This window comes from Ipomoea triloba, chromosome 8 (assembly GCF_003576645.1).
Source record: "Ipomoea triloba cultivar NCNSP0323 chromosome 8, ASM357664v1".
NCBI lineage: Eukaryota > Viridiplantae > Streptophyta > Magnoliopsida > Solanales > Convolvulaceae > Ipomoea > Ipomoea triloba.
Genome location: NC_044923.1, coordinates 751,842 through 765,881, shown reverse-complemented (window position 1 = coordinate 765,881; position 14,040 = coordinate 751,842). Strand labels below are relative to the sequence as shown.

The window sequence follows — 14,040 nt, the reverse complement described above, 5'->3', positions numbered from 1 at the left end:
CACTAGTGGGCTGATGATTGCCGTCATTATCACAGCACCACTATCATTATCGCAAATGACTCGCTATCTAGTACCTGCATGCATGCAACAATCAAACAATCATTGAAAAAGAGTTCACTGTTACTATCATAATCAAGGCTTTAAGCGAAATTCGCCTTGTAATTCTAGTTGGCAAAGTTTACTATAAGGAGTATAAAATCAGACAATCAACCAAATAGGCAAAGAACAGTCTAGGGATGTCAATTGGGCGGGGCATACCCCCAGGCCTATCCCCGCCCCCAACTTTCTCCCGCAATTGCCCTATACCCATCTCCACAGGGATTATCAAGGAACGGAATCCCGAAACCCATTTTTAATTTATAAAAATTAACTATATATTCATCTTCAACATAAATGCTACTAAGTATTTTACTACTAAATGCATATATATATATATATATATATATATAGAATCCTAATCATATAAGAACTATGCACCTAAGTGAGAACGTGAGGACAAATCTGAACCATTGATCTGTAAGATCTTATGGATGAGAAATCAAGTAAAAAATGAACGGGGTCATTTTCATAAATATTATAAACTTTTAAAATGAGCGGGGTCATTTTCATAAATATTATAAAATTATATATATATATATATATATATATATATATATATATATATATATATATATATATATATAGAAATGGGACGGGACGATACGGGGAGAGTACTCCCCATCCCAGTCCCGTCCCGAATGGGGAATTAAATATTCTCCTCGTCCCCGTCCCGATTCTCCTATTTTTGTCCCAATTTTAGTTCTTGTCGGGGCAGGGATTTGGATTCCCCGCTGAGTAGGGTACAATTGGCATCCTTAAGAATACCACAAGAAAGTAAACATGCAAGTCAATTTAGATGTCAAACCAGCCTTAATTATCCATAACTAATAATTCAAACATCTTCAGTATAAACTGTGTTTTCCAATTATGAGTGAAAATTGGTTGAGTATTTCAAATTAAATATTAGTCAAAAGTGGTTGAAAATCTCATTATCAAGATAGAAACCTTAAGAAATAATTCAATTAAAGTTGGTCAAATAATTAATTTCATCTAGCCGTCAAAGGATAGGAAAATTAATCTTTTTGTTAATGATTACCTTTTGGTCTTTACCAACGTTAAGGACGATCATCTCAATAAGTCCTTTGGCATTCATGAGCAGACCAAGAGTAAGGCCTTCGTTAAAAGGCATTTTGTAGTAGAGAGCCACGAGAAGAGTTCCGGCGACTTTTCCGGCACAGGAAAGAATGATGACCACGACTAAAATGGACCACGTTCCGACGCCTTTTATGGCGCTGATCTCCGTCTTGAGCCCGCTGGTGGCGAAGAACAGCGGCAACAAAAGCCCCGACACAAAATCCTCCAATCTCTCTATAAGTGTCAGGCCGAGCGACCCGCTCGGAATCACCAACCCGAACACGAACGCCCCGAAAACGGAGTGGGTCCCGATCGCGTCGGTCACGAAGCCGGAGATCATAACGCCGGTGAGTATAAGGTAGATGTAGAACTCGTTTATGGTCTCCCCTTCGGGGGTCTGCCGGATAACAATCTCGATCAACGGCCGGACGACGAAGACGCAGAAGCAAACGAAGGCGACGCTGGAGAGGAAAACCCATAGGGTAGCTAAGGGGATGGTGTCGTTCTCCGCCAAGGTGATGGCGAAGGCGAGTAGCACCCACGCGCAAACGTCGTTGATGAGCGCGGCGGACATGGCGATCTTGCCGATATCGGTGTTGAGGAGCTTCAGCTCCGCCAGGATCCTCGCCAGAACCGGGAACGCCGTGATGGACAGCGCCACACCGAGGAAGAGAATGAACGTCCCTTGAGTGTATATTTATTCAATGAATCATGGAAGAATACAATAAGAGAGAAATATAACTAGTTAAACTAAATCTTAAGGAAAAAATGATCAAATAGACCCTCAAACTTTAGCTGAAAAGTCAATTAACACTTATACTTTTTAAAGATGCAACTATACCCATTAACAATTCGTTTTGATACAATGAGATCTAAAAGACCTCCTATCACATGTCATTAGGGTTCCGACCACACTTTCCCAAAATTTCAAGTGGAAAAAGTGATCGGCGAATGGTCGCCAATCACGGAGAAGCTAGGTACAGAAAAGGTGACCAAGGTCACCTTCTCCAGCGAAAAGGGCTGGAAAAAGGCGACCACAGTGGTCAAAGTTCTCCGTGACGTTTTTCATCTGAAATTTCGTTGGAGTGTGGCCGAAACCCTAATGACATGTGATAGAAGATTATTAATGAATTTTTTGAGTCTCATTGCATCAAAATAAATTGTTGATGAGTGTAATTGCACCTTTAAAAAATTTAGGGGACTAATTGACTTTTTCAATTAAAGTTCGGCCCTTTTCCCAAATCTTAATACCTTGTTTCATCACCTGCGTCCCCTTGTGGAGCGTGAAGGAGAAGGAAACGCCGATTAGGAACGGCAAAACCATCCCGGAGATGGCGATGGCCATCGCCCGTTTCCCCGTCCGGCGAATCACCGTCAGATCCATCTCCAATCCCACCAGGAAAAGGAAGTACAGAAGCCCCAAGTTGGCCATTGTTTCAAGAACCAACACACTTCTCAGGGGAAACACCATGAACGCAAACGTCTTGTTCCTCCCCAGCACCGAAGGCCCCAATATTATTCCACCCTGCAACACCCCCATTAACACGTTAGGCTCGTAATTATAAAAAAACTTAGGGGCTCTGTGCAGTCGCTCTGACAGATTAGAGACTCACGAGAATCTCAGAGATGACGCGGGGTTGACGTAAGGGTTTCAAGATGAAGACGAGGATGCGCGTGGTGACGACGACCATAGTTAACTGGAGAATGAAGAGAGGGAGAGAATAATCCAAAGGGTTGTCGCCCTGCCATATGCCGTGCGTGGTGATCATCGTCGGCGCGTAGCATATAATATTCTCCTCCACATGGTTCTTCTCCTTCACCACTATCTCCGCCATCTTCTTCTATCTTCGTCTTTCTGCCTTTCCGTGTGTCGCAAGTTTTCCAATCTTCACTACGCTGCATCAAGGATATTGTGGCAATTAACCTACAATCTTCACTGCATCACCTTCATTTCTTGGCCAAACTTGTTTCCAGAGAGAGAATTTTTTATTTATTTTTTTTTTTTTTGGTTAGTTGGATAGAGAGAGAAAGAGAGAGTTAGAGATTAGGTTATTTTCCTGTGGTTGATCATTTGCATGCCCTAGATCTTCTATGGTCAATACTTTACTATACAACCCGTCACAAATTATTTCTAGTTAACCTTATTTCATTTTGTCACACCACTTCTATGCTATTAAAATAGAATCCATAATTATTAACAGGTTCGGTAGGTAGTTTTTGTGGAAGAGACCAACTTTCTGGGCGGATTGGTGCACGTGGGAATAGGGAATCCGGTGGAGAAGGTTTCCAACAGAGAGACCGAGCGAACAATGTCATGTAATTGTATTCTCTTTTTATATATGCATTAAAATAAAATCTATTCTTTGGACATAATTTAACATGTTAACACTTAACACTTAACCAATATATCTAAAGAGAATTGATAAGCTCTTAGCTTGTAATTGTTGTCGTAGGAGGTTCCATATATAGTTGATACATATCTATAACATGACTTATCTATTCTTTCAAGACTTTAAAATAGGGGTATAGTAAGTGGAGGGCCTCATAATTGAAGTGAAAATTTTTAGTTTTATTAAAGCTAGGTTCACATGATAACTCGTGAAATGAACTCCTAATGTTAAAAGACAACTACTTAGGGCATGCACCCGCACAATTGAAGTGACATTTTTTTAGTTTTATGGATCGGTTACTTGAGTAGTCGAACGGTAGGCTAACATTATCGAAAAATTAAGTAAAAGTGTTGCCCAAAAAATATGTTATTACTAATAAAAGACAACTTATGGCACCCTAAGGCCAAGGTATCCAAACAGTTCCATTGTTAAGTTGATAATTACAAGGTTACCTATTGACTTAGAACTCTTCTCGGCACTAGCTAGGTGCACCAGGTAGCCTTTTCAATGGGCAACAACACTAAATGATACAGTACTCAAGTCAAGACCCATCGTATCATTGACCTTTATGTTTTTTTCTTTGAGTCAACAGTTGCCTCCACTAAGGCTCAAACTCACTCTCATCATCCATGTGGGAGTGTAAACCGGGTCACCGGGTGCCACTAGACCACAAGGTCTTTGGCTGACCTTTATGTTTTAAGTCTATCAATTATGAACAATTTAAACTGATTTACCTTCTTATAATCAAGTAGTCAAATAATAATTAACTAGTAGTCCGTAGATAACAATAAGACTTCCAAGTTTAAGTACGAAAACAAACGTGTATGGGGTAGTAAGGGACCAGGGAACCCTAAGAATCTGTGCAAAACAACAGAGAACTGTACTTCCTTGTGAAAGTAAAAAGAGTCTGTCGTCTTCACGGATTGAAAGGAGCCATAAGTCACGGATTAGGTATTGAAGTTCGTGTAAAACGACGTAGCTTATGCTATGCTCCAAAATTCTGCAGTCTCACCTCTCTGCTTCACCTTTCAATCCTCCTAATCACCACGTACTATATATATACGTGTACTTCTCGTCACGGGTGGCCAAATCCCCTTCCCTCCTATATATACATTCTTCATTCCCATCAATCTTATATATGATTCACAATTGTTCTTAGAAGAACAAACAAAATTGGATTCAAAAGTGCAAAACCCTAAATTCCTATGGGTTTCAAGGTTTCAGCTTTGCTCTTCATTTGCATGGCTTGCATGGCGTCGCCGCCGGTTTATGGCTGTGGTGGCTGCCCGCCGTTGCCGTCGCCGCCTTACCACCGCCCTAGCCCGCCCAAACCTCGCCCCCATCCACCCAAAACTCCCCGTCCCCATCCGCCGCCGGTCGTAAACCCTCCAGTCATTTTACCGCCTCCCGGCGTCCTGCCGCCGATCATAAACCCTCCGGGCATCCTCCCGCCGATAATCAACCCTCCAATCATCAACCCACCGGGCGGCGGCGGATACCCACCGTATACTCCGGCCCCCGGCGGCGGCGGCGGGGGAATTTTCCCTCCGCCGGCGGCGAAATGCCCGATAAACGCGCTGAAATTAGGGCTGTGTCTTGACGTTCTGGGCGGATTAGTGCACGTCGGAATAGGGAATCCGGTGGAGAATGTTTGCTGTCCGGTGCTTCAAGGGCTGCTGGAGCTAGAGGCGGCGGTGTGCCTTTGCACCACCATAAGAATAAAGCTTCTCAACCTCAACATTTTCCTTCCACTGGCTCTGCAAGTTCTTGCCACTTGTGGCCTCACTCCTCCTCCTGGATTTACTTGTCCTCCTCTTCTTTAATTGTCTTCTCATTTCCCACAATCCTTATTGCATGCAATGTTAGTTTTTCATTCTATTCAGAGAGAGAGAGGGGGAGAGAGAGAGTGCAAAGTTTAATAATGTAATCTACTAGGAAGTTAATTGCCAATTAGCAACCTATTGTCAATCTTAGTACTACTTCAATTATTGTTTTTTTTAGTTTCACAAATTTAAGGTGTGATCATGTGTAATAGTCTTTAGAGTCTACTACTACATATACTCCATTTTTCTACTCCCTCACTTTTACTCCCTGACGTGGCAATGATTGATTGGTTATTTTCATCGTGTGAGTCCCAAGGAAAATGTCAACATCCAACATTTAATATTTTGTAAGAGGGAGTATAATTTAGGAGGTCAAGTAGTATTTTCCTAGTCGTTAAGTTAATTACATCCAACAATAATTAAATTGCAAATTAGTTAGAATTTTATATAATTATATTACTAACATGCGCAAACAAACAAATTTGTAATAATAGAGATATGTAGTGTTTATTCCTCTTTCTTTTCGATCTGATCCCCTTAATTACAGATAGATCTCCGAATTAATTACCAATATATAGATGTGAAATGTATAAAACTCCAAAAAGTCCATAATTCCTTGCTCATCATCTCCAAGTTGCTTTTGCCAGCTTCAATTTCCATGCTAATAAGCTACCTCACATGGGATCTCTCTATTTTTCTCCATTACCATCCAAAACAAATTGTTTTTAAAATGTAAAGATGCCCAAAGTTTTGAGCTATAAATACTATGCTCAATGCATCAATCTAATTACCAAGCCTAAAGCCAAGCAAATAGCTTAGCCATATTTTGAGCTAAAAAAAAACCCCCCTTTGTTCAATTTGGAAAAAAAAATGGCTAAGGTTGCATCACTTGCCCTTCTCCTCACTTTGAACATCCTCTTCTTCACAATGGTTAGCTCCACCAATGTCCCTTGCCCACCACCCCCATCTGGCGGCCACGGCCATGGCAAGGCGAAATGCCCTAAAGATGCACTTAAATTGAAGGTCTGTGCCAACCTCTTGAACGACTTGGTCCACCTTGTTATCGGCAGCCCTGCAAAGGCCCATTGCTGCCCTCTCATTGACGGTCTTGTAGATCTTGAGGCCGCTGTCTGCCTTTGCACCGCTATTAAAGCCAATGTCTTGGGTATTAACCTTAATGTTCCCCTCTCCCTCAGCTTGGTCCTCAACAACTGTGGAAAGAAGGTCCCAGAAGGCTTCAAATGCGAATAAGCCAACAGCTTATTATCATCTTCTTCTTCTTCTTCCATTCTTTTTAGTTTCTTTGCTTTTGGTGTGTTTAGTCTTCAGCATTCTAGCTTATGTTGTCTAGCTAGCTAGTTGTCGGAGATTAGTTGTATTCTTAATTGCTTCCTATTTTGTTTAGTCTATGTTCTTCTTATTGATTTGAGGGAGGGTTGTGAATCTGCTTATTGATTTGGCAATTAATAAAAACATTATTTATGACTTCTCCATCTTCTTCGAAAACCTAGTACATATTCAGGTGCAGATCGAAGACTTCCATTGTTACAATTAAAACTTGTGTTAACATTAGATATGGCATGGCAATCATTGCGGTAAGTATCACCAAATATGCATATTTAATAAAATTTTATCCTACCTTAATACAATATGACATGACAAATTTTATTCCTTTCTCAAAACGTGTGACAAGATTTTTTTGGGTAACCAGGAAACCGCCAGCCACCATTACCTGAGGTTGTGTATTGGATAAACGCTATCTTATTGTGATCATAGTCATCAAAGGATCACAACTCTCTAAGAAGATAAATCAATCAAGGTTGTCCATAGTTTATCGACTCAAACCAAAAAGGTAAATAAGACCCTCTCACTGAAGTCGAATTTTGAACCTTATGGTTACTGATGGGGGATATATGGGATAAGGCTCGGTACTTGGAACTCGGAATAGAGGAAAAGACGACTGATGGGAAGGACTAAGGCTCGGGATTTAATATTCGGAAGAGAGAAAGCGCTCCGACCAACCTAAAGGAGATGTGGCCGAGTGAAGGGGCGGGAAGGTCGGTAAGGATAAAGCAATGCAATGCAGGTGGTTTGGGAAGTTTCCTAAAAGAGATGGAAGGGAATTGCAGATTTTGTGCTGGAGATATGGAAAGAAGATCAAAATAGATTAGGAAAATATTCCAAATGTAATAAGGAAAGAAATCTTAAAGCATTTATGATAGCTTAGGGTTACCAAAAGGGAGAAATACCTCCTAACTTGTATAAATAGGGGTGTAAAGCCTTGAGAAAGGGTAAGCAACTCAACATCAAACCAAAACCCCACTCTAAACACCCTACAACACATGTACCCGACTCATACAAAAATATAGTGGATTTCGGCTTGGCACCGCCCAAAATGACCCGTGGTTTTCACCTTTTGGTTTCCACGTTAAAATCCTTGTGTTTATTTGTTCTTTTATTCACTACTATTTATTATTATTGGAATAAGGTTCAAATTGGCCACCGAACGTAACATGAAAGTGTAATTAGGCCACTGAACCAAAAAAAAGTGCAATCAAGCCACTAAACACTCCAAATGTATGCAATTTCACCTGAGAGCAGGTTAGCATGCATTTTATGAGGTTACTTACTTAATAATAAACTATTAAAATAAAAAATTAAAATAATTAGAAAAAAACACACACACACCTGCCGCTGCCACCCCTCCCCCGCCCCCCTTTAATAATACACTTCCACCTTGATAGGAAACCTGTTGATGAATTAAATTTAATTAATTATTATTACTATTATTATTATTATTATTTACGAAAAGTCAACTTGTTTCACAAAACAACTTTTGCTTTATTTTGGTGTGTGTTTTCTTAAATTTATAAAGTATTTTAAATTTTTTTTATTTTAATAGTAAATAAAAACTTTAAAAAAATCACAAATCCAAACTTCAAAGTTCATTTAACTAATCACGATTCCCTACGTCTTTCTGTTGGTGACCATCGTTACCAATCACTTTTGACGATGGTTTGTAATAGTAGGGAAGAATTTTTTTGATATGCAAAGTGGCTGAAAAAACTAATTCCAACCATTTTTTGGTAATGGTGGAAATAATTGTATTTGATAAATTAAAAATTGAGAATAAATTATTTTGCAAGGATAATTTGACCACATAATATATATACTTCACACTCTAATCAATTATATATATGTTAGTGTTGGTTAAAAAGAATGATTTTATATGACAGAATCATTTACAAGGAAGAAAGTTGATAAGATGATGAAACTGAAAAAGAATTTAAATAAACAAAAATATCGCCGGCGCCTTTTAGGGCTGCGGGTGGTAAGCTAGCGATGCGCTTCCCGTCGGAGTCCGTCTATTAGCGAAGCTACCGCCGTCGAACGGCACATTTTGGTTCGTCGGAGTATCCGGCGTGGAAAGCGGGTCAGCATCGTTCCCAATTTCGACGTATTGTTGCACCACCAGAACCGACACCGTGGAGGCGAAGTCCGTCGACGCCAATAAATCTCCGATGGCACCCAGCTCCGGGCACTCACTCCAGTCCGTCAATCCCGCCGTTAACTGCGAAATGTTGCCCTGACCTCTACCCACTATGAAAAGGTCGTGCATACTGTCTATTGACCTTATTGCCGCCACCGTTTCCTCGCCGTTGTTAACAACCACCTCCGTGTACGCCACCGTCTCGTTGTCGGCCGTTTTTGCTCGGAACTGGTTTATGTAGTCCTCATCCAGCTGCTTCTCCCTGTCCTTGTCCGTGTCCGTCACCACCGTTAGAACTCCGGATTTTTTAGTGTTGTTATTCCTCATGCTATCGCTCTCCGACGGCTCTACGGCGGAATCTCCGGGAAGAAACCGCATAACCGTCAAACTAATCCCAGGGTGATCACTCATTCTCCACGCGTACGCTAACGCCTCCCGGTCGTCTGGTCCGCTGAAGAATAAAACGGCCACGTGGTGGGAAACCTGGAATATAAAAATTATAATAATATATAAAATAATAATATTTATTTGAAAAGTAAAAACAAAACAAAATTTCTACAGATTGATTCCTGCCGGAAACCTAGAGCAGTTTGCTCTGGTTTCCGCCGAATAGGAGAGACTTAGGTCATTTTGGCCGAAATCTCACTAAAGCCATTTCTGGAAAATAGCTTTAGAAAAAATTCTGAAGTGTTTTTCAAAATTTTAGCTTGATTTTTCAGGTCAAAGGAAATTGTTTTTCGCTGACCACATTTGGACAGAAAATCCAGCAGCAAATTATTTTTTTGGTTTCCAAACACACCTTTAGTTCATTTAATTTCGTGAATATCTCATACCTCGCTGGCAGCTAGCCGGGTGGAGCCGCTTAAACCTCGGTCAACGAGGATTCCGACGGAGCAAGGCGCGTTAGCTAGGACGTTCTGGTTGATCGCACGGTACGCCGGATTGGTGGACTCCATCCCACCGTCAACCGTTTGTTGTTTGTGAAACGGAATGATCACAATCGCTACGCGCTTATCCTCTGCGAAGCTGCAAATGTCTTCGTGCATGGTGGAGTAGGGGGACATGACGGTGTGGGGCTGGACGGAGACGCCGCCGTCGGCGTGCTGCTCGAAGTTCTCGAAGGCGTTGATGATGTGGTCGGACTGCGCCTGTGTGCAGTTGAGCGGCTGACGGTTGGCATTTCTGTTGTTGTGGACGATGAGCATGGCGGAGGCGCGGCCGGTGAGCTCAACGAGGTGGCAGACGTAGACACAGATTGGGGATCTCTTGGTGGGGTTCGTAGCTTCGAGGAGATTAATGATGGTTGGGACATTTCTTGGGGTGTGAACGCACACCGAGATTCGGAATTCGCTGTTGGGTTTTGTTCTTTGGACTGATCTTCTTTTGTAGGGTATGAATTTTTTTGCAGGCTTGTACACTACTGTCACCAGTGGGCTGATGATTGCCGTCATTATCAAAGCCACCACTATCATTATCGCAAATGCCTCACTATCTAGTACCTGCATGTTGATAGCACTAGAGGAGTGTAGAAAAGTATTTGGTAAATTAGTTGTTAATTAATGACTGATTACATGCAAAATGACCTTCTTAGAAGTTGATCCGAAGCAACTTTTTGAATTTTAGCATTTTGAAATAATAAGTTGTTACAAGAAGCTGATTAATTAAACACTCATATTGATTGTTTAACCAAGTCAAACGATTAATAGTGGTTAAATAAGTAAAATTGGGTGATAAGTTAACAATGTTACCAAACAAGACGTCCAATTATGAGTGAAAATCGGTTGAGTATTTTAAACACCAGTCAAAAGTAGGGGTGTAAACGAGCCGAGCTGAGCTCGAGCCTAGGATGACTCGAGCTCGAGCTCGTTAAGGAAGGCTCGGCTCAAGCTCAAGAACTGATGCTCAATTTAATTTTGAGGTCAAACTTAACATGTTTGATTTTAAATTCATGTTTCAATAAAAAATACACTATAATAATATACATATAATATATATATATATATATATATATATATAGCTCTCGAACGGCTCGACGAGCCATGAGCTTAAGATATTAGATCTCGAGCTTGAGCTGAGCTTTGACATGCTCGCGAGCCGCTCGGCTCATCTACACGCCTAGTCAAAAGTGATTGAAAATCTCTTTATCAAGATAGAAAACTTAAGATCAAAACAATCCAATTAAACTTAATTTGATCTAATATTTGTTTTTGTTAATATATATATATATATATATGATTACCTGTTGGTCTTTACCAACGTTGAGAACGATCATCTCAATAAGGCCTTTGGCATTCATGAGCAGACCAAGAGTAAGACCTTCTTTAAAAGGCATTTTGTAGTAGAGAGCCACGAGAAGAGTTCCGGCGACTTTTCCGGCACAGGAAAGAATGATGACCACGGCTAAAATGGACCACGTCCCGACACCTTTTATGGCGGTGATCTCCGTCTTGAGGCCGCTGGTGGCGAAGAACAGCGGCAACAACAGCCCCGACACGAAATCCTCCAATTTCTCTATAAGCGATAAGCTGAGCGGCCCGTTGGGAATCACTAACCCGAACACGAACGCCCCGAAAACGGCATGCGTCCCGATCGCGTCGGTCACGAAGCCGGAGATCGTAACGCCGGAGAGTATAAGGCAGATGTATATCTCGTTTACGGTTTCCCCTTCGGGGGTCTGCTGGATAACCATCTCGATCAACGGCCGGACGACGAAGATGCAGAAGCAAACGAAGGCGGCGCAAGAGAGGAAAACCCATAAGGTAGCCAAGGGTATGGTGTCGTTCTCGGCCAAGGTGATGGCGAAGGCGAGTAGCACCCACGCGCAGACGTCGTTGATGAGCGCGGAGGACATGGCGATCTTGCCGAGATCGGTGTTCAGGAGCTTCAGCTCCGCAAGGATCCTCGCCAAGACGGGAAACGCCGTGATGCACAACGACACGCCCAGGAACAGAACGAACGTCCCTAAGGAGAAGCTAGAAAATATAACTAACTAGACTAAATCAATTCATACAAATATTATTATTCCTTAATACCTTGCCTTATCACCTGCGTCTCCTTGGTGATCCTGAAGGAGAAGGAAACGCCGATTAGGAACGGCAGAACCATCCCGGAGATGGCGATGGCCAACGCCTGTTTCCCCGTCCTGCGAATCACCGTCAGATCCATCTCCAATCCCACCAGGAAAAGGAAGTACAGAAGCCCCAAATTCGCTATTGTTTCAAGAATCAACACACTTCTCAGGGGAAACACCATGAACGCAAACGTCTTGTTCCTCCCCAGCAACGACGGCCCCAATATTATTCCACCCTGCAACACCTCCATTAAAGTTACACTCATAATTACAAAAATTTAGGGGGCTCTATGCAGTTGCTCTGGCAGATAACACTTACTAGACCCCATCATTAACGTTACGCTCATAATTAAATAAAAATTTAGGGGGCTCTGTGCAATCGCTCTGGCATATCAGACCTACCAGAATCTCAGAAATGACGCGGGGTTGACGTAAGGGTTTCAAGATGAAGACGAGAATGCGCGTGGTGACCACGATAATAGTTAACTGGAGAATAAAGAGAGGGAGAGAATAATCCAAAGGGTTGTCGCCCTGCCATATCCCGTGCGTGGTGATCATCGTCGGCGCGTAGCATAGAAGATTCAAATGCGAATGGTTATCCGCCTCCTTCACCATTATCTATGCCTTTCCGTGTGTCGCAAGTTTCCCACTCTTCCCTACGCTGCATCAAGGCAACCTACGATAATCTTCACTGCATCACCTTCATTTCTTGGCCAAACTTGTTTCCAGAGAGAGAATTTTCTTTCTTTCTTTTTTTTTTTTTTGGTTGGTTGGATAGAGAGAGAAAGAGAGAGTTAGAGATTAGGTTATTTCCTGTGGTTGATGATGTGCATGCCCTAGATCTTCTATGGACCATCCCAAATTAATTCAAGTTAACCTTAATTTTATTTTGTCACACCATTTCTATGCTATTAAAATAGAATCCATAATTACCAGGTTCAGTAGGTAGTATTTGGGAAAGAGACCAAGGTTCGAAACTCGGCAGCGGCAGCATGGGGTTATACTCATAGTGGACAAATCTCTTGTGCACACTGAGAGGCCATGCTTGTTGAGTCACTGAGTTCTGTCGGGGTAGGGTAGGCTGGGGATTCAACTTTTTGGAGAAAGAATTCATAATTAACAGGTTGAGTCAATTAATTATGCACAACTTAGTTTACTTTAATTACCTCATTATAATTATTTATCGGTTAAGATCACAAAACGTATTACTTTCTCATAAAGGTACATAATTTTTGTATTAGGATTCACAATTCAATATGAATCCTGGTCCAAGGCATATATAAATGGGGAAATAGGCATATGGGTTGAAGTCTTTGGACCTTATTCTAATAATTGAAGCAGCGCATGAGTTTAAGCCCATATATTGACTTCAAATAAATTTTGGATTATCATGATTTATTGGGCTAGAACCCAACGATTTATGTTTTATGGAGTATAATACAAACATTTGGGTTTCTTCTTCTGTTTTGGGCGGCGGGGAAAATCTATTGACACTATACTACGGATAAATTACGCTTAGAAGAGGTAAACCACATTAAGAAAATTTTGTATGATGAACTTGTCTAAGATGATATTGACAAAATCAAACTCGTAACTTTAAGTACGAGAATCAATGAATCATGCTCTATTCACTCGGTCACCCCTATCACAGGGATTTCCTAATTTTTAAGATTTTAGAGCTTATCAACAAGGAGAAATTAGCAGAGTATTAGATGCGAATTTAAATTATATTAAAGCATTATCTCTTCAAAATTTTCTATAATTTCTCTAAGTATTGGGGCGTTGGGCTTGCCTTAGCCAATTAATTAAGTACGCAACCAGGTGATGATGACCTCCGTTGGGAATACAAGCGATGGTTAAATGCAATGTTGGCTTTGTGGAAACCAATTTGGGTTATTACTCATAATGTTTTCTTGCTATGTACTTCTTTGTGTTGACAAATCTCACGGCACAAAAACTGAGAGGTTGTGTTGGGATAATACTCTCACTTAGTTTGATGAGTATTGATGATCATTGGGTGGGTTTGAAACCAAGAAAATGCTTTTTGAAAAATATTTTATGAAAAATGAGTTGTTTTTTTAAAAATAGTTTCTG

General features: G+C 41.2%; 4 protein-coding genes across 4 annotated transcripts in view; 2 read left to right on the top strand and 2 right to left on the bottom strand.

The window, feature by feature from the left end:
* Positions 1 to 3,008, bottom strand: part of LOC116027538 (cation/H(+) antiporter 15-like) — a 7,082-nt gene extending 4,074 nt beyond the window's left edge. The window contains exons 1-3 of the mRNA XM_031269241.1: positions 2,787 to 3,008; positions 2,425 to 2,698; positions 1,136 to 1,857 (exon numbers count right to left, since the gene is read on the bottom strand). Coding sequence (XP_031125101.1) covers positions 1,136 to 1,857; positions 2,425 to 2,698; positions 2,787 to 3,008 — 1,218 coding nt within the window. The remainder of the gene's footprint in view (positions 1 to 1,135; positions 1,858 to 2,424; positions 2,699 to 2,786) is intronic.
* Positions 3,009 to 4,757: 1,749 nt separating this feature from the next.
* LOC116028095 (36.4 kDa proline-rich protein-like) lies at positions 4,758 to 5,644 on the top strand. Its single transcript, XM_031269893.1, has one exon. The coding sequence runs from the start codon at positions 4,769 to 4,771 to the stop codon at positions 5,384 to 5,386; it is 618 nt and encodes a 205-aa protein (XP_031125753.1). The 5' UTR covers positions 4,758 to 4,768; the 3' UTR covers positions 5,387 to 5,644.
* Positions 5,645 to 6,212: 568 nt separating this feature from the next.
* On the top strand, positions 6,213 to 6,760 carry LOC116027934 (14 kDa proline-rich protein DC2.15-like). Its single transcript, XM_031269717.1, has one exon. It carries the CDS (start codon positions 6,257 to 6,259, stop codon positions 6,635 to 6,637), a length of 381 nt encoding a protein of 126 aa, XP_031125577.1. The 5' UTR covers positions 6,213 to 6,256; the 3' UTR covers positions 6,638 to 6,760.
* A 1,942-nt stretch (positions 6,761 to 8,702) lies between these two features.
* LOC116027537 (cation/H(+) antiporter 15-like) lies at positions 8,703 to 12,650 on the bottom strand. Its single transcript, XM_031269239.1, has 5 exons — positions 12,349 to 12,650; positions 11,909 to 12,182; positions 11,116 to 11,837; positions 9,710 to 10,375; positions 8,703 to 9,359 (listed from the first exon to the last, which is right to left on the bottom strand). Exons 1-5 carry the CDS (start codon positions 12,559 to 12,561, stop codon positions 8,703 to 8,705), a joined length of 2,532 nt encoding a protein of 843 aa, XP_031125099.1. The 5' UTR covers positions 12,562 to 12,650.
* Between the last annotated feature and the right edge of the window lie 1,390 nt (positions 12,651 to 14,040).

Bases quoted from the DNA above. Each gene is read 5' to 3' on its own strand.
- LOC116028095 (XM_031269893.1), top strand. From the start codon at position 4,769: ATGGGTTTCAAGGTTTCAGCTTTGCTCTTCATTTGCATGGCTTGCATG.
- LOC116027537 (XM_031269239.1), bottom strand. From the start codon at position 12,561: ATGGTGAAGGAGGCGGATAACCATTCGCATTTGAATCTTCTATGCTAC. The intron at 11,838-11,908 runs GTATTAAGGAAT...GCTTCTCCTTAG, and splicing joins GACGCAGGTGATAAGGCAAG to GGACGTTCGTTCTGTTCCTG. The intron at 10,376-11,115 runs GTAATCATATAT...ATCAACATGCAG, and splicing joins ACGTTGGTAAAGACCAACAG to GTACTAGATAGTGAGGCATT.
- LOC116027934 (XM_031269717.1), top strand. From the start codon at position 6,257: ATGGCTAAGGTTGCATCACTTGCCCTTCTCCTCACTTTGAACATCCTC.